The following is a 16,853-nucleotide window of genomic DNA, read 5'->3' as shown; positions in this document are numbered from 1 at the left end:
TAGCTCCTCCCGAGCCAGCCTCCCACCCTCCAGAGCCTTTTTTTTTTCCCTTTTCTCCAGTTTATTTTGATTATTGAGAGCTGGGAATGTGGTGGCGACAAGGTATCTCCCGGCTGATGTTTCCGGGTCATAAATTCTCTGTCTGTTACGGAGCTGGGTGCAGCACAAGATCAGGTGTGAGGAGAGGGAGGTCTCCCAGCCTCGCCTGGTGCAGATGTTGGAGGGTTTAGGGGTCAGAAACCTGCAGGCAGTGCTCGTGGGTGCTGCGTGTCAGGCACCAGCCCCAGCTTCCAAAAGGTAAGAGCTCAATATTTGGAGGAGCTCAGGGCCGGGAGCTTTCAGGCCCTGCCTGGCAGGTGCCCGTTTCAGCCCCTCCTGGGCGCTCAGGTGGCATTGGAAAGCAGCCCTCTGTACAGCTGGGGCTGGGCTTTCTGTTTGTTGGCTCAGGGTTTTCCTTTCCCTGTTGCTTGCAGAGCGTTTTTATTCCAGGCCGTTTCCTCCACTGATGTCAGCCTGTCTCATGAGGGCTTTTGATGGCGTTTTTGAAGAAATAATTACGATTTTTATTTATTTTTTTTTTTCTGGCCCTTCCTTAAATGGTTTAAAATCTTTCTGACAAGCCCTCTCAAGACACCTATTTAGTGTCAAAGAGCATAACATTCCCAAGTTCTAAAAGGGCTCGCAGAGTACTGATCGATCAATGTGCTCCTTGGGAAAAGAGCCCTCCAGATGGTCCATCGGGACAGGAATTGCTGGTCACCACAATGCTGAGCCAAAAAGCGTCACTAATGCGGGCTGTTGTGAGGCACGCTTCCTTTGTGGGCCCTTTGAATGTCATAAATGGGGAAGAAAGTGTGGGAAACTCCGCGAAACTCAGGCCCACACTCTGAGGTTAATAGGGGCTTTGTCGGGGGAGTCCTCCCGGGCTGTGGGATCAGCATAATGAACAACATCTTCCCGAAGGGTGGGAATGTGTCGGGGCAGGGGAGCGTCACCCCAGGGGACGGAGTAGCAATAAGCAGCTTTGCATTCAATTATTAGAAGTGATAATAATTAATAAACTGTAAACATAACCTCGGCTTCGCAGGGACCGCAGGGACTGGAGGTCTGCCTCTCAGCTCGCAAGTAATTGGGGAGCCTGAGCTCGGAGGAAGGCGGCGTTGGAAGGCGAAAATGAGAAGTGCTGCACTTGTATGGCGGTGCTGAACCCCTGGAGGGGCTGGGATCCCCCCGCTGCCCGCAGAGCAGGAGCTCACCCTCGCTCCCTCACCCTGCCCTGCCAACAGTAGGTGTGGATCTCCCTTTTCTGCTTTCCCCACGTGTTTCAAACAAGGCAGAGCACAGAACAGCAGCAGCCCCATGCCACCACTCTTGGTCAGGGTGCTGTGGGCTTTGGGACCCTTTGCCTGAGTCCTGACTGCCCCAGCCTGCTGTCAATCTGCTGCCTTAATTAGGCTTAATTTAAAAACACAGGCATAGGTGAACAGCTTGAACGTTGCTGGGATTCAGGAGCTTGTACTAATTGGCAAAGACAAGTCAAGCACAACAAGGTGAAGTGACTTTTTCAAGATCACCAAGCAACACGGAGATCTATAAATATCTCCTCTGAATTATTTAGGAGCTTGTTAGAAAGAACAAATCTCTCTGCAGCACGGGTGGCAGCTCCCGATGGATTGCAGAGCTGTACAAAGAGCCCACCTTGCGCTGCGTTGGCAGGCAGGTGAACAGCACGCAAGCAGCTTGTGCATTGGGGGTAAAATAAGAACCAGAGGGCTCCATGCAGCCATAATGAGGCAGGGGAAGAGGTTCTCCATGTGCCCAGGAGGTGGATTTTTGGCCCTTTCTGTCTGTCTGAGGGCTGCATCCCAAACCAGGTGAGGACTGGCCAGGTGCAGGTAGTGACGTGTGCATCCACTCTGATCCGGTCACCCTAGGAGATCTGAGTTTGTTTGATCCCTAAATAAGCAGCCACTTGATGACATCAGCTATTTTTGGTTTCATCGCGTTCAGGGGAAAAAAAACATGTGCCAGAAGTGAAGTTTTTCAAGGGCATCCCTCCCAGGCACTCTGGCGGGAGGTGGAAGTGTTGACCAGTGGAGTTCTATGCCATTAGCATGTCTTTGAAAGAATGAGAGAATTGTTGTATATCCAAATTACTGTGTTTACTGTAATTACGTTACTGTGATTAGGTAATAGTATTGTGAGCTGATGGTTTGTGCAGGTTTAGTTTACTTTGAAGAGAAGGGAAAACAAAAGGTGAAGAGTCCTGACCACGCACAAAATGGGAACTCTTCTAAGGAGAAGTGAGTGAATGTTGCCGTGGGGAGCGCTGTTTTGGTGAGGCTGCTGGTGTCCAGGTGTTCTGGGGTGACTCAAGGAGCCCCTTCTCGGGCTTTTCTTCCTGCTTCTACCTTCTGAACGTGCTTGCTCACTCACCCTGCCCAGTCTCTGTGTAGCTGTGTGGGAGGAGGACAAGCTCATCCTTCTGGACAGGTGCTCGTCTTCCTCACCAGCGTACAGCTCTCACTGCCCTCAGGAGGGAGGAATTGTGCTGCTGCAAATCAAATCCCTTGCCATGGGTCGCCCAGCTGGTGCGAGCCGCGTAGGCAGCCTCTGGTAAATCTCCCCTTAAGAGGATATGGCAGGTTTGTTTTCTGGATTGGGGTGGGCTGAAAACACCAAGGGAGGATGATATAAAATTAGCACAGAAGCTGACTCTTCACCAGGCTGGGTAGAAACCCACTGAAGCCTGGCGGAGCATCTCAGCTCCAAGGCGTGTTTGGGACCCTTAGGTGGATGTCAGAGGAAGAGAGTGACATCCCTGAAGAAAAGATTATGGGGAAATAACTTAGGAGAAGAAATGCTGTCTTAATCTTTGATCGCTATCAAAGTGTGTGTTCTTTTAGCCATATGTAGGTAGCTTTCATTTCAGCTTAAAAAAAATAAATCCACGTTTAGGTAAGAGAAGGTAGTTGCTGAAATTAAGAGACAACAACTAGCTCACCCCACTGTGGGTAGTTTCCAGGAGAAGGGTAAGATCCCCAAGTACAGTCTTACTTGGGTAAGATCCCCAAGTACCAAACTGTGGAAGTTGTTAGGAGCTGTGCATGTTAGCACCTCTTAACTGGACAGAAAACATAAGGCTGGGCTCAGGTTGGTGAGCAGATTAATGGGGAATGGGGGAAATAAGCTGGTTGTGAAAGCAGTGATCTGCTGAGGTCTGAACAGGCTGCTGTTAAGTACCTGGGGCCACACCGCTCAGTGTGCCACTTCACCTCCATCTTTAGTTTTGATAGCTTTTCCAGGGGCTGCTTCTTTGCAGGATCTGAAACCCTGCTCTGCCAAGTGAATTTCACAAATAGGGGGATGAGGGGCTCAAAAAATGACACCTCCTGCTCGCTGCCCCACTGCGGTGCCTACGTGCAGCTCTTAGTCCTGGAACATGATCCATTTTAATCACTTCAAACCAAAGGCTGAAGGACTCAAACCATTTTTATTGTATTGTACAGCGAAGACTCCAAAGTTGAGCATCACACAGGATGAATACATCACGACTTTATAAAAGCTTTTTAAGCTCATTAGCATGTTCAGTGAATGCTTACACAGTACTTACTGCCTGCCTTCCTCCCCAGCCCTCACCTAAGATATATCCCAGGTACTTCCTTTACAAAAGGCATCAATTATCCCTCAACGGAGAGAGCACATCCTGGCCATGAAGAGAATTTTCCCTACAGCTATCTGTTATCATAATAACGATCTGTGAGGAGGTCCACTAAAAATAGCACAGGAACTTCAGAAGAATCGGCGTTCCTGAATGCCATCTTTCACTCAAAAGGTAAAGGCTCAATACTCTCTTTATGATACAAAGTACATTCTCCAAAGTGCTCCTGCTTTAGGAAGGCCAGCACATTGTCGGGAGACAATGGAACACTTGAACCAGTGACCCAGGGAGTTCATAGAAAGATCTCCACTGACAGCCACGGGCTCAATAGCCAAGGGAAGGGGTGGTGGGAACTGGAGGGCATTTTGCTCCACGTCCCCACAGCGCTCAGCCCTCTCTTTGGCAAGGAGCCACCACCAGGAGCAGCAGCTTTGCTGCCAGATACAAGCACACTCCTTCACTGTGAAGGGAAACTACTGAGCGACCTCCCACCTCTGGAAAGCAATGTTTCCTACTGTAAAGAGGGACTCTTAAATCACAGGTCCCTCTATTTTTTTTTTTTTGTAACAAAACATAGGAATAAAGCAAAGTTCATCAGCAGGTCTACCAGGGTCTCCAGATGGTAGGAGCTGGGGTCTTCTGGGCAGGCTGCTTTCTGGCGAGCAGACAGGGTGACAGAGGTGGCCTACGAGGAGCAGGAGAGTACGTGACATCTGTACCTGTCTGGGCTTTGCAGAAATGCTTGATGAGCTGGGCCTGGGTTTCCCTCTTGGGTTCATAGTAGGACAGAAAATGCATCGCTTCCTTGAGGCACTGCAGGTATCCACTGTTAAAGTCCTGCTCTGGATTCTTGTGGACAAATGCTAGAAAAGAGAGAGAAAAGCACATTCAGGGGGTTAAGATCCATGCATGAAGCGTTTTCCAAGAGCCCAAGTCCACAAGCCTTGCTCGTGGGACCAGAGCTGGCGTGGTGCTGGCCGGGGGAGTGGGCTGTGGGCCGTGATCGATGTGTCTGTGCTCACCTGGGTCCTGCAGCTGGCTCTGCTGTTTGAGGTAGCTGACAGCCACCTCCAGGATGTCGGCTTTCTCCAGCTTGGAGTTGGGCTGGTGCCTCTGGAACTCCTTCTCCAGGAGCAGCTTCAGCTGCTCGATGCTGCTGTTAATCCGGTCCCGGCGCATTTTCTCCACCACCGGCTTCCTGAGCTGGAAGAGACAGGGCAGGGTGTTTAGGGTTTTCTGACACCTGGCCTGCTGGCCCCTCCTGACCCAGGCCGTGACATGCTCAAAGTTCCAGGACACTTTCTGTAGGAGACCTTTGCCATGCTGCCTACCTGTTGTCTCATTTTAAAGAATCTGTATTTCCCTTTCTGTCTCCTTACCCTATTTTATGCCCCCTCCTCATCTCATCATTCCCCGTGTCATTCTTGTTTGATAGAGGCAGCGCCTTGCACGGGGCACAGGCCAGTCCTGACCATACCTGCCCGATCCCATTAGGGGCTCTACTTACTTTATTCTTTTCTTTTGGCAGCAGTTTCTCCTCCACGTGGATCACGAGAGCATTACTGGGAGCCATTCCTGGTGCTCTCCAGCCTGGGCACTGAGCACACGGCTGTGCTCTGGCAGCGACCGGCCGCCTCTATTTATACCTCGGAGCATTTTGGCAGCTACGTGAGTCTCGGGGTCGCTGGTGTTTCCCACAGCCCTCCAGCCAATCCAGGCACGCAGCCGAACAATAGGGGAAGCATCCATCAGTGCACGGTGCATTGATCCTAAATGCCCCGGAGAGAATAACCTTCTGCCCACGCCGACTGGTGGAGCGTGCAGCCCAGCTCTCTGGGGCTGCCCAGGGATCTGGGAAAGCACCGAGCCTCCAGCTGGTTGTCTGGGGTCGGTGGCATTCCGGAGGCCCTGCATGTGCCAGGCACATTTGTGGCATGGAGGAGGCACACTTTTGGGGGGAAGGCAGGAAAAAAAGAGAGGGAAATGCTGTTTAGGGTGAAAAGCAACAGCACCAGGGACATCTCGCTGCTCTTTCTTGAGAGGGCGCTTTGCAGCCAGCTTGCCAGCTGCAGTTTGCTGGGGGCTGTGCGTGTGTTTGCGCTTCTCCATACGGTTCTTACACTTTTTTGCAGCAGTAACGGGTGAGCTGAGGTGGTGAAACAACAGGTCTGTTGGCCCAACGTGTGCCACTCAGGGTGGTGGACAGGGTTAATAAATAAGTAATGGGAAGCCAGTGGAGATTGTGACCTCTGTCTCTTCCCCATTAACACATGGGGCAGTGAGCCCATCGCACCAGTGTTCCCTTTGCTTTCGTTAAGGGCAGCCAAGCAGCTCCTGGCATGCCACATTCTTGTCCCAGCCAGGAGCATCGCCCTGCTCCGCTGCAGACTGGGCTAAAAATTAAGCCAACGTTACCTATTTTGTAGGAAAGGCAAGAAAAAGAGTGAATCTTTGTGGACACTTGAGTCACCTCTGGTTTCTGTCTCTGGTTTCTGTCCCAAGGCAGCACTGAAAGCCAGCCGGGAAGCTCTAGAGCAAAGCTGCACGGAGGTGGGCTCATCTGCTCCCTGCACACCTGGAAGGGTCTGGAAATGGAAATAGCAGAGAGGGGAAGCGTGTGGCCAGGTAAGACAGCCAAAGACACGTTCCTGCTTGGAAATCCTGAAGCAAAGCCCGCGTAAGGGGCAGTTGGAAGGAAGGAGGGAGGTGTCACCGCAATAGCCAGCTTCATGGCTCGCATTGTGCAGCCTGAATGGGCTTAGCTCTTTGTTAAGGGCAGATGTTGTCCTCCGAGCCCTTTATCCCCATGTTGTGGGAAAGCCAGGAGACAAGTCATCTCAGGAAGACTTTGAACCGGTCAAAAGATTATGATGCAAGATAAGATACGGCTCAGAGACCATGCCCTGGGTTTTGCCAGCTACAATAAGGTGTTGCCCTTTCTTCTGTAGTCTTTGACTGGCCTTCCTCCAGCACTGGGCGTCCTGTGCTCGCTCTCTCCTCAGAAGGGAGCAGGGGTGTCAGGCCTGGAAGCTGGGAGGTGACAGGTAGGCATGGTACCAAGCTGGTTAAAGAGACTCTTCGATGTCAAAGAACATCTTTCTCCCAACTCCTGAGAAGCAGCCCCGACCTTTATTGCTGTATTATAACTGATAGCCAGATGGTCTTTTGGGAGTTGGATCCTTTCCCTTTAAATCATTCAGGTTCAAGCACCATCACTAATGTTGTGAGTAGTTGCGAGGCACACTTCTATTGTCCCAACAAGAAATGTTATCAATAGGGGAAAAGTATGGGAAACGCAGAGAAATTCAGACCCACACAGCCTGGTGCTAATAACTCCTTTGTGGAGCCCGCGCTGTCAGCAGGGCACTCTGAACCCGCACGGCTTTTTCACTCAGCACGGCTGAAAAGCGCGTGTTTGGCCGTGCGGGCAGGAGTTTCTCAGGGATTTGTGTTCACCGGGAGAAAGGGGCAGCGTGGGGCAAGGGGGCAGGGATTCAGGTTCGCACACGGGGTGGCCAGCTGCAGTACTGGGGCATCCCTTTGTCACCGCTGCTGCAAAGCAGGGCCGGGCAGGATCTGTCCTGCGTGCAGCCTGACCTCTGGTGAGCTCCTCTCCCTCAGGCCAGCCCCTGGTTAGCACTGCTGGAGAGGTTTGTGGGCACAGGTAAAAGAGAAGAGATTCAGGACTGCACCAGCTCTGCCCTAGCTTTCATGGGTACCGTGATAGCAACTGTATTGCTGAGGAAGACAGCAGTGAGAACACCTAGAACACGTAGACCAATGCTGATACATCTCTGCTGACGGTATCTTTGAATGCCTGCTGTAACTGAAGGGTCTGTCTGTTGGGCCACGCTCGTGTGCAGACGTGACCTAGTGTCTGAGGTTCCTAGGTTTTGGCACTAGGGGTTCAAATCCCTGCAGTGTCACCACACCCCTTCAGCTTTATCCTCCTGTGATTTGCTTCACGGTGTTTTCTTGGATGAGGTTTGAAAAGACAGGGTGCTGCCTATTGGAGGGGATCCCTAATAATTCTTTGACACTTTTTTTGAATTTATGAGCCACTGCTTGCCGTTGTGTCACAGAGGAAGGTCCCTTCTCCCAGCCCTCCAGGTGCACCTCACCCTGCCTGCCAGAAATTACCTTGCAGAGCTTGCTATTCAGGATTGGCCTCTTCCACTAGCACAAGCCAAACATAATTCTTCCATCTGAACCAACAGAGTGGAAGTGTAGTGAAACCTGCCTCTTCCAGGAGAAAAGGTTATGTTGTTGTTAGACTGACTGTATAAAATATTACATTAAATGTCATTAGCATGGCATCATCCTGCCTTCTTTAGACATCAGAACCTTGGCCAAAAATACCTTTAATTACTGTAAAGTACATTCTTTACATGTTTAACCTTTAAAATTAGTTTTTCTTTGGATTCAGAATGCTTAATATGCTGCCATTCCCAGGTGCATAAGGGGAGGAAAGTGGACTTTGATCATTAAGAAACACATGAGACAACTCGATCTGCATTTTCAGGGTTGTTAGAGGCAAAAGCAATTTCCATAGCTGCTTGTGTGGGTGACCCTGAAATCGTCATGCCCCAATGACATAGTCTTGCTACAGTGAGTATTACAAATAATTAAAAATTAAGGAGAATTTATTATTTTTCTGCCCAGCTGAAATTCCCACAAGTCACCTCTCAGCATATTCAAGAGTGCACAAGAGGGATTTATTATTTCCTGGTATATTGACTCTGAAAGGTCTGGGGATTACAGCTGCTTTGCACATGAATAGCTGGAGTGTGTTGTACAAAAGGCATGGTCTGTGGGATAATGGGGTTGGATGTGGGAAAGCGCTGACCCTGGGGGAGAGCAGGCTGGTGCCTGATGGCAGGAATCAATTATGTCTCAAAGGAACACATTGCCCTGGGAGCAGGCTTTGCGGGAGCCACCATGTTATGTGTTTACCACCCTCCTCCTTCAAAATCCTGTATAAAACAGTCACAGAAAATATCCTCTCCTCCTGCCCTTGCTGGGGACCCAGCCATGCCCGTTGGTGCTGCGTTAGGGTCTTGGTAGTGCAGCTGGTCCCAGCTCAGGGGCAGCGCCGAGCCACAGCAGTTTTCTTGCACGTGCTGCCAGTTTGGAGAGCCTAAACCCCCCAAATACTGGTGACTCCAGTGGGGACACACGCTCCCAAAGCCCTCCGAAACTCCCAGAGCCCATCAGTCACTGCCTCGGCTCCTACTAGGGGAGGGGAGAAGCCTGGCACTGCCAAGGGATGGAGCAAACACAAGCTGCTGAGCTCATGCACTTCCTTCCCTGTGTTTTATTTATTTATTATTTTTTCATGATGGTGGTGTTCAGTTTTTACACTGATCTGGTATTAATGCCAACCTTTCAAATGTCAAAATTTGGGCTTCAACAAATCATGAAATGAGCTGAAAGTTGTAGGGGTTTAACAAACCTTTCTGACATGAACTCCTACTGAAGGCCGTAAGTATCATATAGCTCGTGATAAAATTCCAAGACTTAGCAGACAGCCTTGCCAAACATTCTGGGGAGTAAAAGTTCTCCTGCAGAGAAAAGATTTCAGAGGAGCAGGTTTAGGATTGGGAGGGTGGTTTCAGGGTCTGGTCCCAAGGACCACTTGGTGTGGCAGGCAAGGTGGGTTGAGCAGGTAGCAGAATGAGGATGGATCTGCCTGACAAGAGGGGTTTTTCAGAAGCAAGATAACCTAGTCGAGAGCCGGGCAGAGGTTTAGCAGAGGAACACACTTAGGAACTCACATGGCATGTAAGGCAGGGTTGGATGCCCTCACCATCATGCTCCAGGCAAGGCACCTTGTCAGATGTCAGTGTCAAGGGAATGCGGTGCAACAAACAGAGCCCAGCTCTGAAGAAAACAGTCTAGAGAGGCAGTGGGTAGGAGAACGACCCCCAGAAGATCACCTGTGTAGCTGGCAGCATAAACTGTGCCTACGAGCATTTACAGCGCTAGTTTGGGGGGGGAAGCTGTTAACTGAAGCAGCTTAATACTGAGGCTTGGTTGGTCCCCAGGAGCAAGAATAAACAAACTAAATCTTGGTTTGCTTTTCCAAGAGATCAAGTTCATTTCTTTTGATGAGGTTATCAAGTATTTCCTGATCAAGCATTTGAGCGCATCTTCCTTTTCAGCCAGTTCATGGACTTGAAAAAATTGTGCTGAACATCCTTCTCAAAACCCACTGCTGAACTTGAAAGCAAAGGAGAATTTTTGCATCTGCTTATTGAGGAGAGGCACGACTCCAAGTGTGGTCTGGGCAGGTAATCCAAGTTCTCCCACAAGCTGGGGAGCCGGCTGCTTTTCAGAGCTGACAAAACTAATTAATACAAAAGTGAGTGCTGAGCATCTTTGTAAAAGTCCCAAACGGACCACTTGGGTATAGAAGCACTGCAACCACGAGGCTGTTTGAAATACTGGGTTCCTCCTTTCTGCCTTATTTTCTTCTTTTGTAAAACGTCACTAATAATACATCCTCATCTTGCAGAGGAGGTTGCTGAGAATTCATTAGCTGGTATTTGTAAAGCACTTTGAAAATGCAAAGCCAGTGCATTATTCCTGGTCTTCTGGATGCTTTCCATGTTATTAAAAACAGGATTTCAGAAAGGCTTATAGGGGATCAAAACAGCATCCCAAACTTAAAAGGAAGCACGACTGTTAAACCATCAACTGTCGCCTCCCCCTGCAGCCAGATGTTAAGCCCTAAAGAAGTGAAGTGGCACAAGGAATTACTTTCCCAAGTTCCCCCAGCTGGGCTGACAGGCCTTGATCAATGGTTTTCTCCGCAGTGAGTGCTATGCAGATGGTCTACCCAGAGTAAGGTTTCTGTGAAGTACAAAGGGAAGTCAAACACCATTTCTAATTCAGCTTGTAGCATGGCACACTTCCTTTATCCTCCGCCTGAATGCAGTGAATAGGGGAGCAGTGTGGGAAACTGGAAGGGACTCCAAACTCACACAGTCTGAGGGGCTGTAAGACACTCCTGTGCTCAGACCACATCTGCCTGTGACACAGAGGGAAAAAGAGTGACAGAACGAAAAATCAGATTATAAAAACCTGCGTGATGCCCAACGAAAAGGAAAGAGGTGAAGGAAGCTATGCAGGGAAACAGAAATGCCAGGCTCGAAGAGGGGACTGCCAACAGCAGAGCGAGGCAGTGCTAGGAGGAAATCCAGAGGAACGAGCTGCAGGAGCAGAATCTTGCTCTTCCGCCAGTGAGGCCAAAGAAAATTGCCCCACTGAAGGCAGCAGAGGTGGCATCAGCCCACACCAAGGCCCCTGAGCCACATACTCTGTTCTGTTTCTTTAATTCCTCAGATTTGTTTAGTATGTCCCTGGAAACGCAGACCCTTGCTATCAGTTGAGCCACTCCCAAGCTCGTGCAAACTGTTGGAAACAGACCGAGAAGCTTGTCCAGTCCTTCAGTGCCCCGGTGTGTTGCTCTGAACTGCTGCTTGTTGTAACGTAACTGTAGGGTGTCATTACAGGACGGATTCCCTCCTGCCAGCCTGGGGATCCTGCTGCAGGTGAGGCATTGCCACAGTTCAGCTTTGCCACAATAACATGATTTTGTTTTGCTGTGAGCATCCATGGGGGCCTTGGTGGACACCAAGCCTCTGTTGCCGTGTCATGGGCAGGCTGCCCCTTCCCCACGCTGCTCAGTCCTCTGTCTTGCTGGTGTTAGTGAAGCCTGGCCTGCCTGAATGCGATGGCAAACATCACAACACGTCACAGGTAGGGATACGGTGGGGCATGGACCCCTAGCTCCGCGTGCCAGCCCACGGGCTTTCCTGGAACAAACATGGAAATGCTGAGCTCTGGAACGCCCCCAGGGCAGGCAGCATCACCATACTTGGTGGTGGGATTTTCACATCTCTTTGCTGCACAGTGCCAAGGGCAAGAGGTGACTCTTTTATGGACCGTGAGGGCATGGTGATAGCTGTGTATGGCCCCTGTTGCTCACCCAGCCTCCCGTTCCTGAGGAGTTGATGCCTGCCTGCTGTGCGGGCTCATTACAGGTGGGCCAGGAACTGCCCCTTGGCCCTGATGTGTGCTCAGGTGTTGGCCAGGAGCTGCAGGAGCCAGGCTTGGCTTTTAAGAAATTTAGCTCAGATTTTATACCAGCGATATTGCGGGGAAGCTCTTCTCTTCATTAACACTTCTGCACTGTTCCACGGTGTTTAGAGGAAAGAAACGGGAAGCAGTAATTGATGCTGGTAATAATAACAAGATTCTGGTCCTGGTGTTTGGCAGGGGCGAATGTGGATAAATCCCCCTGTGGAGGTGATTTGTGTACCCGGAGACTCAAAAGCAGCCCTGAAGGTACAGACCCTACAGGCTGAAAGTAGCAGCCTGCTCCCCAGAGGCCGGAGTGCCTGCTGGCTCCAGTGAGGACCTCCACCTGCATGGGGCTGTTAGGATGGGACCCGTTTTATTTTCCACCTCAGTGTGTTCTGTAGGACGAAGCACTTAGCTGAGCCCCCTGCCCCGTTCTCTGGGGCGTTGCTCCCCAGCACCTTGGCGCTCTCAACGCCCCTGACATAAGGCTGGGGAAGTTGGCGTACCTTGGGGTTTCCCACACCATTTCTTAACCGCATTCATGCCCGTCACAAAGGAAGTGTGCCTGGCTACAAACCGCATTAGCAACGGTGCTTGCCTCTGCATTGTGTTCAGTGGGAAACCCTGCTCCCAAAAGGCCATCTGGGCAGCACGGAGCAGGAGAGAGGCAACGGGGGCAAGGAGCGGCCCTCCAGACCTGGGAAAGCAGCAGCATCCTTGAGTCACCCTACAGAGCTAACATCTGGCCGAGTTTCTGGGGGAAGGCTCCTGCTCAGGCCCTATTTCAAACACCCAGATCCAGCATCTCGGGATTGCAGTAACTTTTCTGTCCAATATTCTCTGTGGGACCACAGTAGATGTGGGTAATTCAGAATTCATTATCCTTAGCGCAACGTCCACTGGCTCAATTAACTTTATACCAGGGGTGATTTTTATTATTGTTTTTCTTCGGGATTTCCAACCAAAGCAGAAGCAGAGCATCCATTTTGGGTAACTGGGCATCTCATTTGAGTTACTGTTCCAGGATGATCAGTAATTGGCTGGTTTTACCCCTCACAGACTGCGAAACTACAGAGAAAGTAAAAAGCTATTTTAAATATATGCTTTTATTTGAGATGCTTTAAAATCAACATGTGGCACAGAGCAAGGATGTAGGAACCTCCAAGGATATATCATCTGGGGGGACATTTTGTATCTCTAAGGTTAGAGGGCCACCAGCTTCTGTGGTAAAGTGAATTTCTCAAGGTTACAGGAGATTAAATAAGCATTCAGCCGGCTCAGCAGCAGGCTTTGGGTCAATCTGGATCCTAATGGGGAAGAAAGTTGGAGCACTGGCACTTCTTGTGCCAAGGGCACAACCACTGCTGCCCTGCGATCTGGCGAGGCGCTGGCACAACTTTTCCTTGTTGCTGCTTGCCTTTGGGCTGGCCAAATGTGGGGAGCTGAGCTGCTAGAAAAGCTGGTACAGGGAGGGCATCAGGTACTTGTAACACCTTCCTTGGACTAAAACCTGTGCTGCAAGGGGAAATTAGGACTTATAGCTGCTTCCTAGCGAGTCAGTCAGGGAAACAGAAACTGTCCCTAGCAAAGTTGCCAGTGGCCCCTGCTGATTTGTAGTTGCCACATTTCTTCTTCATGCACTTGGTTAATGAGCTCCAGCAATGAGTTACTGCTCAGGAGTTTCTGTTTCAGGGAATCTCCCCAAGAGGGATGCGCAGAGGGAAAGATTGGTTTCAGAGGTGGCATTACATGAGCTCAGAGATAATCCACCAGCTTAGAGGAGAACATGTGAAATGGTGTCACAAAAACTTTCCCACAACTTGACATAAAAGCCTCGGAGCCCAACAGCTGCTGCTCTGTGCGGCAAGAAGGGAGCCTATTCAGCAGCAGCACAATGGGGACGGAGCAGCAGAGGCTGCAGGAGGGCACTGAAGCCTTACCTGGGCCTAGAAATAAATGAGTTGCAGGGTGAGAGAGATATGTAGGCATGTGTGTGTGCATTCGTGTTAAAATATGTCAACATATAGATGACCACACATAAATTAATGTAAGCACAAACAGGATTTACTTAGCACCTTTTCCATTTCAGTAAGAGACCCCAACCAAACCCCAGCATTACTTTACAGACTTTATCTGACAACTACCACGCCTGTGTTGGTTCTTGCAGAGGGGATACTGAAGCTCACAGGAAGGTGAGTTGCACCGATGGGGTCTCAGAGCACACAGGGAGTCAATCTGGGAGCAGCACGGCTCTGACACGCTGCTGGCAGCTTTCTCCGTGCAGGTTGGGGGTGTAGAGGATGCAGGGAACACGCTGCTGCTGTTCTGTTCCCTTCTCCAGCTGTGTGCGGCTGCAGCTCGTAAAAGCAAGCAGCACTTGCATGGGCAGGGGCCAGGTTAGGTGCAGGCAGATCTGGTTCGAGTTTTGCAGCGTGAATCTCCGGGGGTGTTTATGGGATGCAGAGGGCAGCACCATTAACACCCCCAGGTGCAAGCACTGCTGGAGCAGAGGCTGCACCTCAGTACAGAAACCGAGCCCCTGCAAAACAAGGAGTCAGGAACTTGATTTCTAAGAATTTTGTGGGCTAAGTGAATTTGTTCTGTGTGTAGATGAAATAAAGGACTTAGAGCAAAACAAGTTTTGGGAAACAAGTGAAAAATCAGCATGTGAGGCTGACCTGAGCCCCACACTCAGATCTTCCTCCTCTCAGTTTGGTCGTGCAGGTGTTTGGAAGCAGCAACCTCAGGTGCTTGTCACAGGGCTTGAGAGTGTCCCAAAGAGGTGCCCGAGATCTCAAGGAGGAGACCAAAGTTCAAAAGAGGAACTTTTTGGAAAACTATGTGTATTTATGGTTTTTATGTATTTCTTTGCAGTGAGGCAAGCCAGAAAAGCACTTTTCTGTTTCAGCTGTGCCACACTCACCTAAGGGAGCACAACCGAGTGCCTTGCAGTGAGCACAAGGCAAAGGGGCTTACAGAAACCGCTCGTGTGTGTGTGTGCAGCCACGCACGTGTACGCGTGTGCCTCGGAGCGTCCCCGGAGGGACCTGCACGGAGCTGTTGGGGTCCTGCCATCAGTGACCAGCCTCCATGTCCCGGTGTGCTGGGAATGCCACTGACGTGCAGCAGTGCTCAGCAGCCCCTGCCCCGGATGGCCAGCTCTTTCCCAGCTTCTGAGGCGTAATTCGGATCCCGCTCTTTCACGCCCCACGCACTCCCCACCTGCTCATCTGGGAGAAGGTCATTATCCCCGGGCTATTCACTGCCAGCCGAGCATGCAAGAATAGCAGCTTCTCCCTTTGTGCTGCCCATCTCGCTGATTGGCCCTGCAGTGTGGGAAACTCCGCCGAGCCGCAGACCCACAGGCTCTCAGGGAAGCTGCGGGGTATAAATATAGGGTAAAGGCAGCTTCCAGCACCACGTTTCTCCCGGATTCCCACTCTGAGACCTTCCCTCCTCTCGGGACAGATGGCTCCCAGTGCTGTGTTCCTGGAGCCTGACAACCTGCTGACGCCAAAGGAGAAAAACAAAGTAAGTCCAGCCGCAGAGAGGCAGCTCGGAGCCACGCTCTCAGCTGTTCTCATAGCAAGTTACAGCAGCTGAGAAACTGTCCCACGTTATTTGGGAACAGTGTGAGGTGGCAGAGATCTAACCGTGGGTCTCTTTTCCTTTGCTTTTTACAGCTCAGGAAGCCGGTGGTGGAGAAAATGCGCCGGGACCGGATTAACAGCAGCATCGAGCAGCTGAAGCTGCTCCTGGAGAAGGAGTTCCAGAGGCACCAGCCCAACTCCAAGCTGGAGAAAGCCGACATCCTGGAGATGACCGTCAGCTACCTGAAACAGCAGAGCCAGCTGCAGCTGAAGAGTGAGTATTGAGTTTACTTCAGTCTCCAGCTTACTATAAAGCTGTTACAGTTTTATGAATCTCTAGCCATGAACAACTGCTCTAAACTTCTATTTCTTTCCCCTCCCTCTTTTTTCTTCTAGCTGTAGCATCCTTCCATAAAAGCTCTCAGTTTGACTTCAGAGAGGGCTACTCTAGGTGTCTGCAAGAAGCTTTCCATTTCCTCTCTCTTCATAAAGTCCGAACTGAGACACAGACCAAGCTCTTAAGTCACTTCCAGAAGAGCCAGGCAGCAGCTCCAGAGGTTGCCTTTTCCCCCGGCAAGCCCAGCACCCTGAAGCAAGCATCTCCAAAAGACACTGGTACTCTCTGGAGGCCCTGGTAGTCAGGGGAGTCCTCGCTCCACGGACCTTTGCCTTTAGAGTCCAGAGGAAGGATCTGACTGCATCTGGTAGTCCAGCTCTGATCCTCTCTCCTGTAGGGAATACTATTTCCCCCTGTGTTTTATTTATGTGTGAAAAGAATGGCAGACTTCTGACTTTCATGGGAGCCTTTGGCAGAAGTTGAGGCATTCTGCTGAATATTGAAGCTGTGGGCACTGGTGGCACAGCACCCAGCATTGCCTAGTTGGGGGGCAATGTCTTCAGACTGGAGGAGGGTGTTTTGTAGATGTCACAGTTGTGACAGACGAGAATTGCTGTAGGAGAGATTTCTCTGATATGACCTGTACGAGCCATCGGCTTTTCTCTGGCTTGACTAGCAGCGCCTGTTTGCTCAGTCATCCTGGAGGATAAACGTACCACCCATCTGTTCACCCACACTTGGTTAAATGTCATTTCCCCCTGCTTGCTTATAACTTGTCCTGCATCACAGGTGGCTTTGTTCTGCCTTGGATTTCTCTCTATTGACCCTCTGATAGTCCTAGTGTATGAAGTGTGATGGATGAACAGGAGGTAGGAAACTATGTGGAATATTTCTACTGTTCTGCTGCTTTTTTCGATTTAGGAAAAGAGTGTGTTACTGCTTTATGTTAAAGAAAAGTGGTAGATAAGAAGCTTGATTGGTCAATGTTATACGTTTTGGGTGTAAGCTGTGCTTTTTCTATCATTTTCATTATAATAATGATTGCTGTCTGTATTAAGTGGTGTAATTCACGGTGGATGGTGTTTCTCCCTCTCTTGGGACAGCCCTATGGCATGTGTGCATACCGTGTATGCGTCTCTGGGTTTGTAGAGAGCAATAAAATGCATCTGTGTGCAACTTC

At 50.3% G+C, this 16,853-nt stretch overlaps 2 protein-coding genes across 10 annotated transcripts in view; one reads left to right on the top strand and one right to left on the bottom strand.

The window, feature by feature from the left end:
• Positions 1–16,853, top strand: part of LOC311422049 (transcription factor HES-5-like) — a 25,198-nt gene extending 8,345 nt beyond the window's left edge. For 2 of the 9 annotated variants that reach the window (XM_084494703.1, XM_084494704.1), the window contains exons 2-6: positions 6,164–6,286; positions 9,823–9,951; positions 14,621–15,277; positions 15,430–15,610; positions 15,733–16,853. In XM_084494703.1, coding sequence (XP_084350829.1) covers positions 15,215–15,277; positions 15,430–15,610; positions 15,733–15,974 — 486 coding nt within the window. In that variant the 5' untranslated portion in view covers positions 6,164–6,286; positions 9,823–9,951; positions 14,621–15,214 and the 3' untranslated portion in view covers positions 15,975–16,853. Of the gene's footprint in view, positions 1–1,087; positions 1,290–5,192; positions 5,330–6,163; positions 6,287–9,822; positions 9,952–9,992; positions 11,215–13,872; positions 15,278–15,429; positions 15,611–15,732 lie in introns of those variants that run through there. The other 7 variants (XM_084494701.1, XM_084494700.1, XM_084494706.1 and 4 more) reach the window with 7 other exon arrangements.
• On the bottom strand, positions 3,480–5,273 carry LOC311422048 (transcription factor HES-5-like). Its single transcript, XM_084494699.1, has 3 exons — positions 5,169–5,273; positions 4,684–4,864; positions 3,480–4,524 (listed from the first exon to the last, which is right to left on the bottom strand). The coding sequence occupies exons 1-3, from the start codon at positions 5,232–5,234 to the stop codon at positions 4,265–4,267; spliced, it is 507 nt and encodes a 168-aa protein (XP_084350825.1). The 5' UTR covers positions 5,235–5,273; the 3' UTR covers positions 3,480–4,264.

This window comes from Aythya ferina (genome assembly GCF_964211825.1).
Source record: "Aythya ferina genome assembly, chromosome: 21".
Classification (NCBI taxonomy): Eukaryota; Metazoa; Chordata; class Aves; order Anseriformes; family Anatidae; genus Aythya; species Aythya ferina.
This window is presented reverse-complemented; position numbering and strand designations above follow the sequence as displayed.

Bases quoted from the DNA above. Each gene is read 5' to 3' on its own strand.
- LOC311422048 (XM_084494699.1), bottom strand. From the start codon at position 5,234: ATGGCTCCCAGTAATGCTCTCGTGATCCACGTGGAGGAGAAACTGCTG. The intron at 4,865-5,168 runs GTAAGTAGAGCC...TGTCTCTTCCAG, and splicing joins TGCCAAAAGAAAAGAATAAA to CTCAGGAAGCCGGTGGTGGA. The intron at 4,525-4,683 runs GTGAGCACAGAC...TCTCTTTTCTAG, and splicing joins GAGCCAGCTGCAGGACCCAG to CATTTGTCCACAAGAATCCA.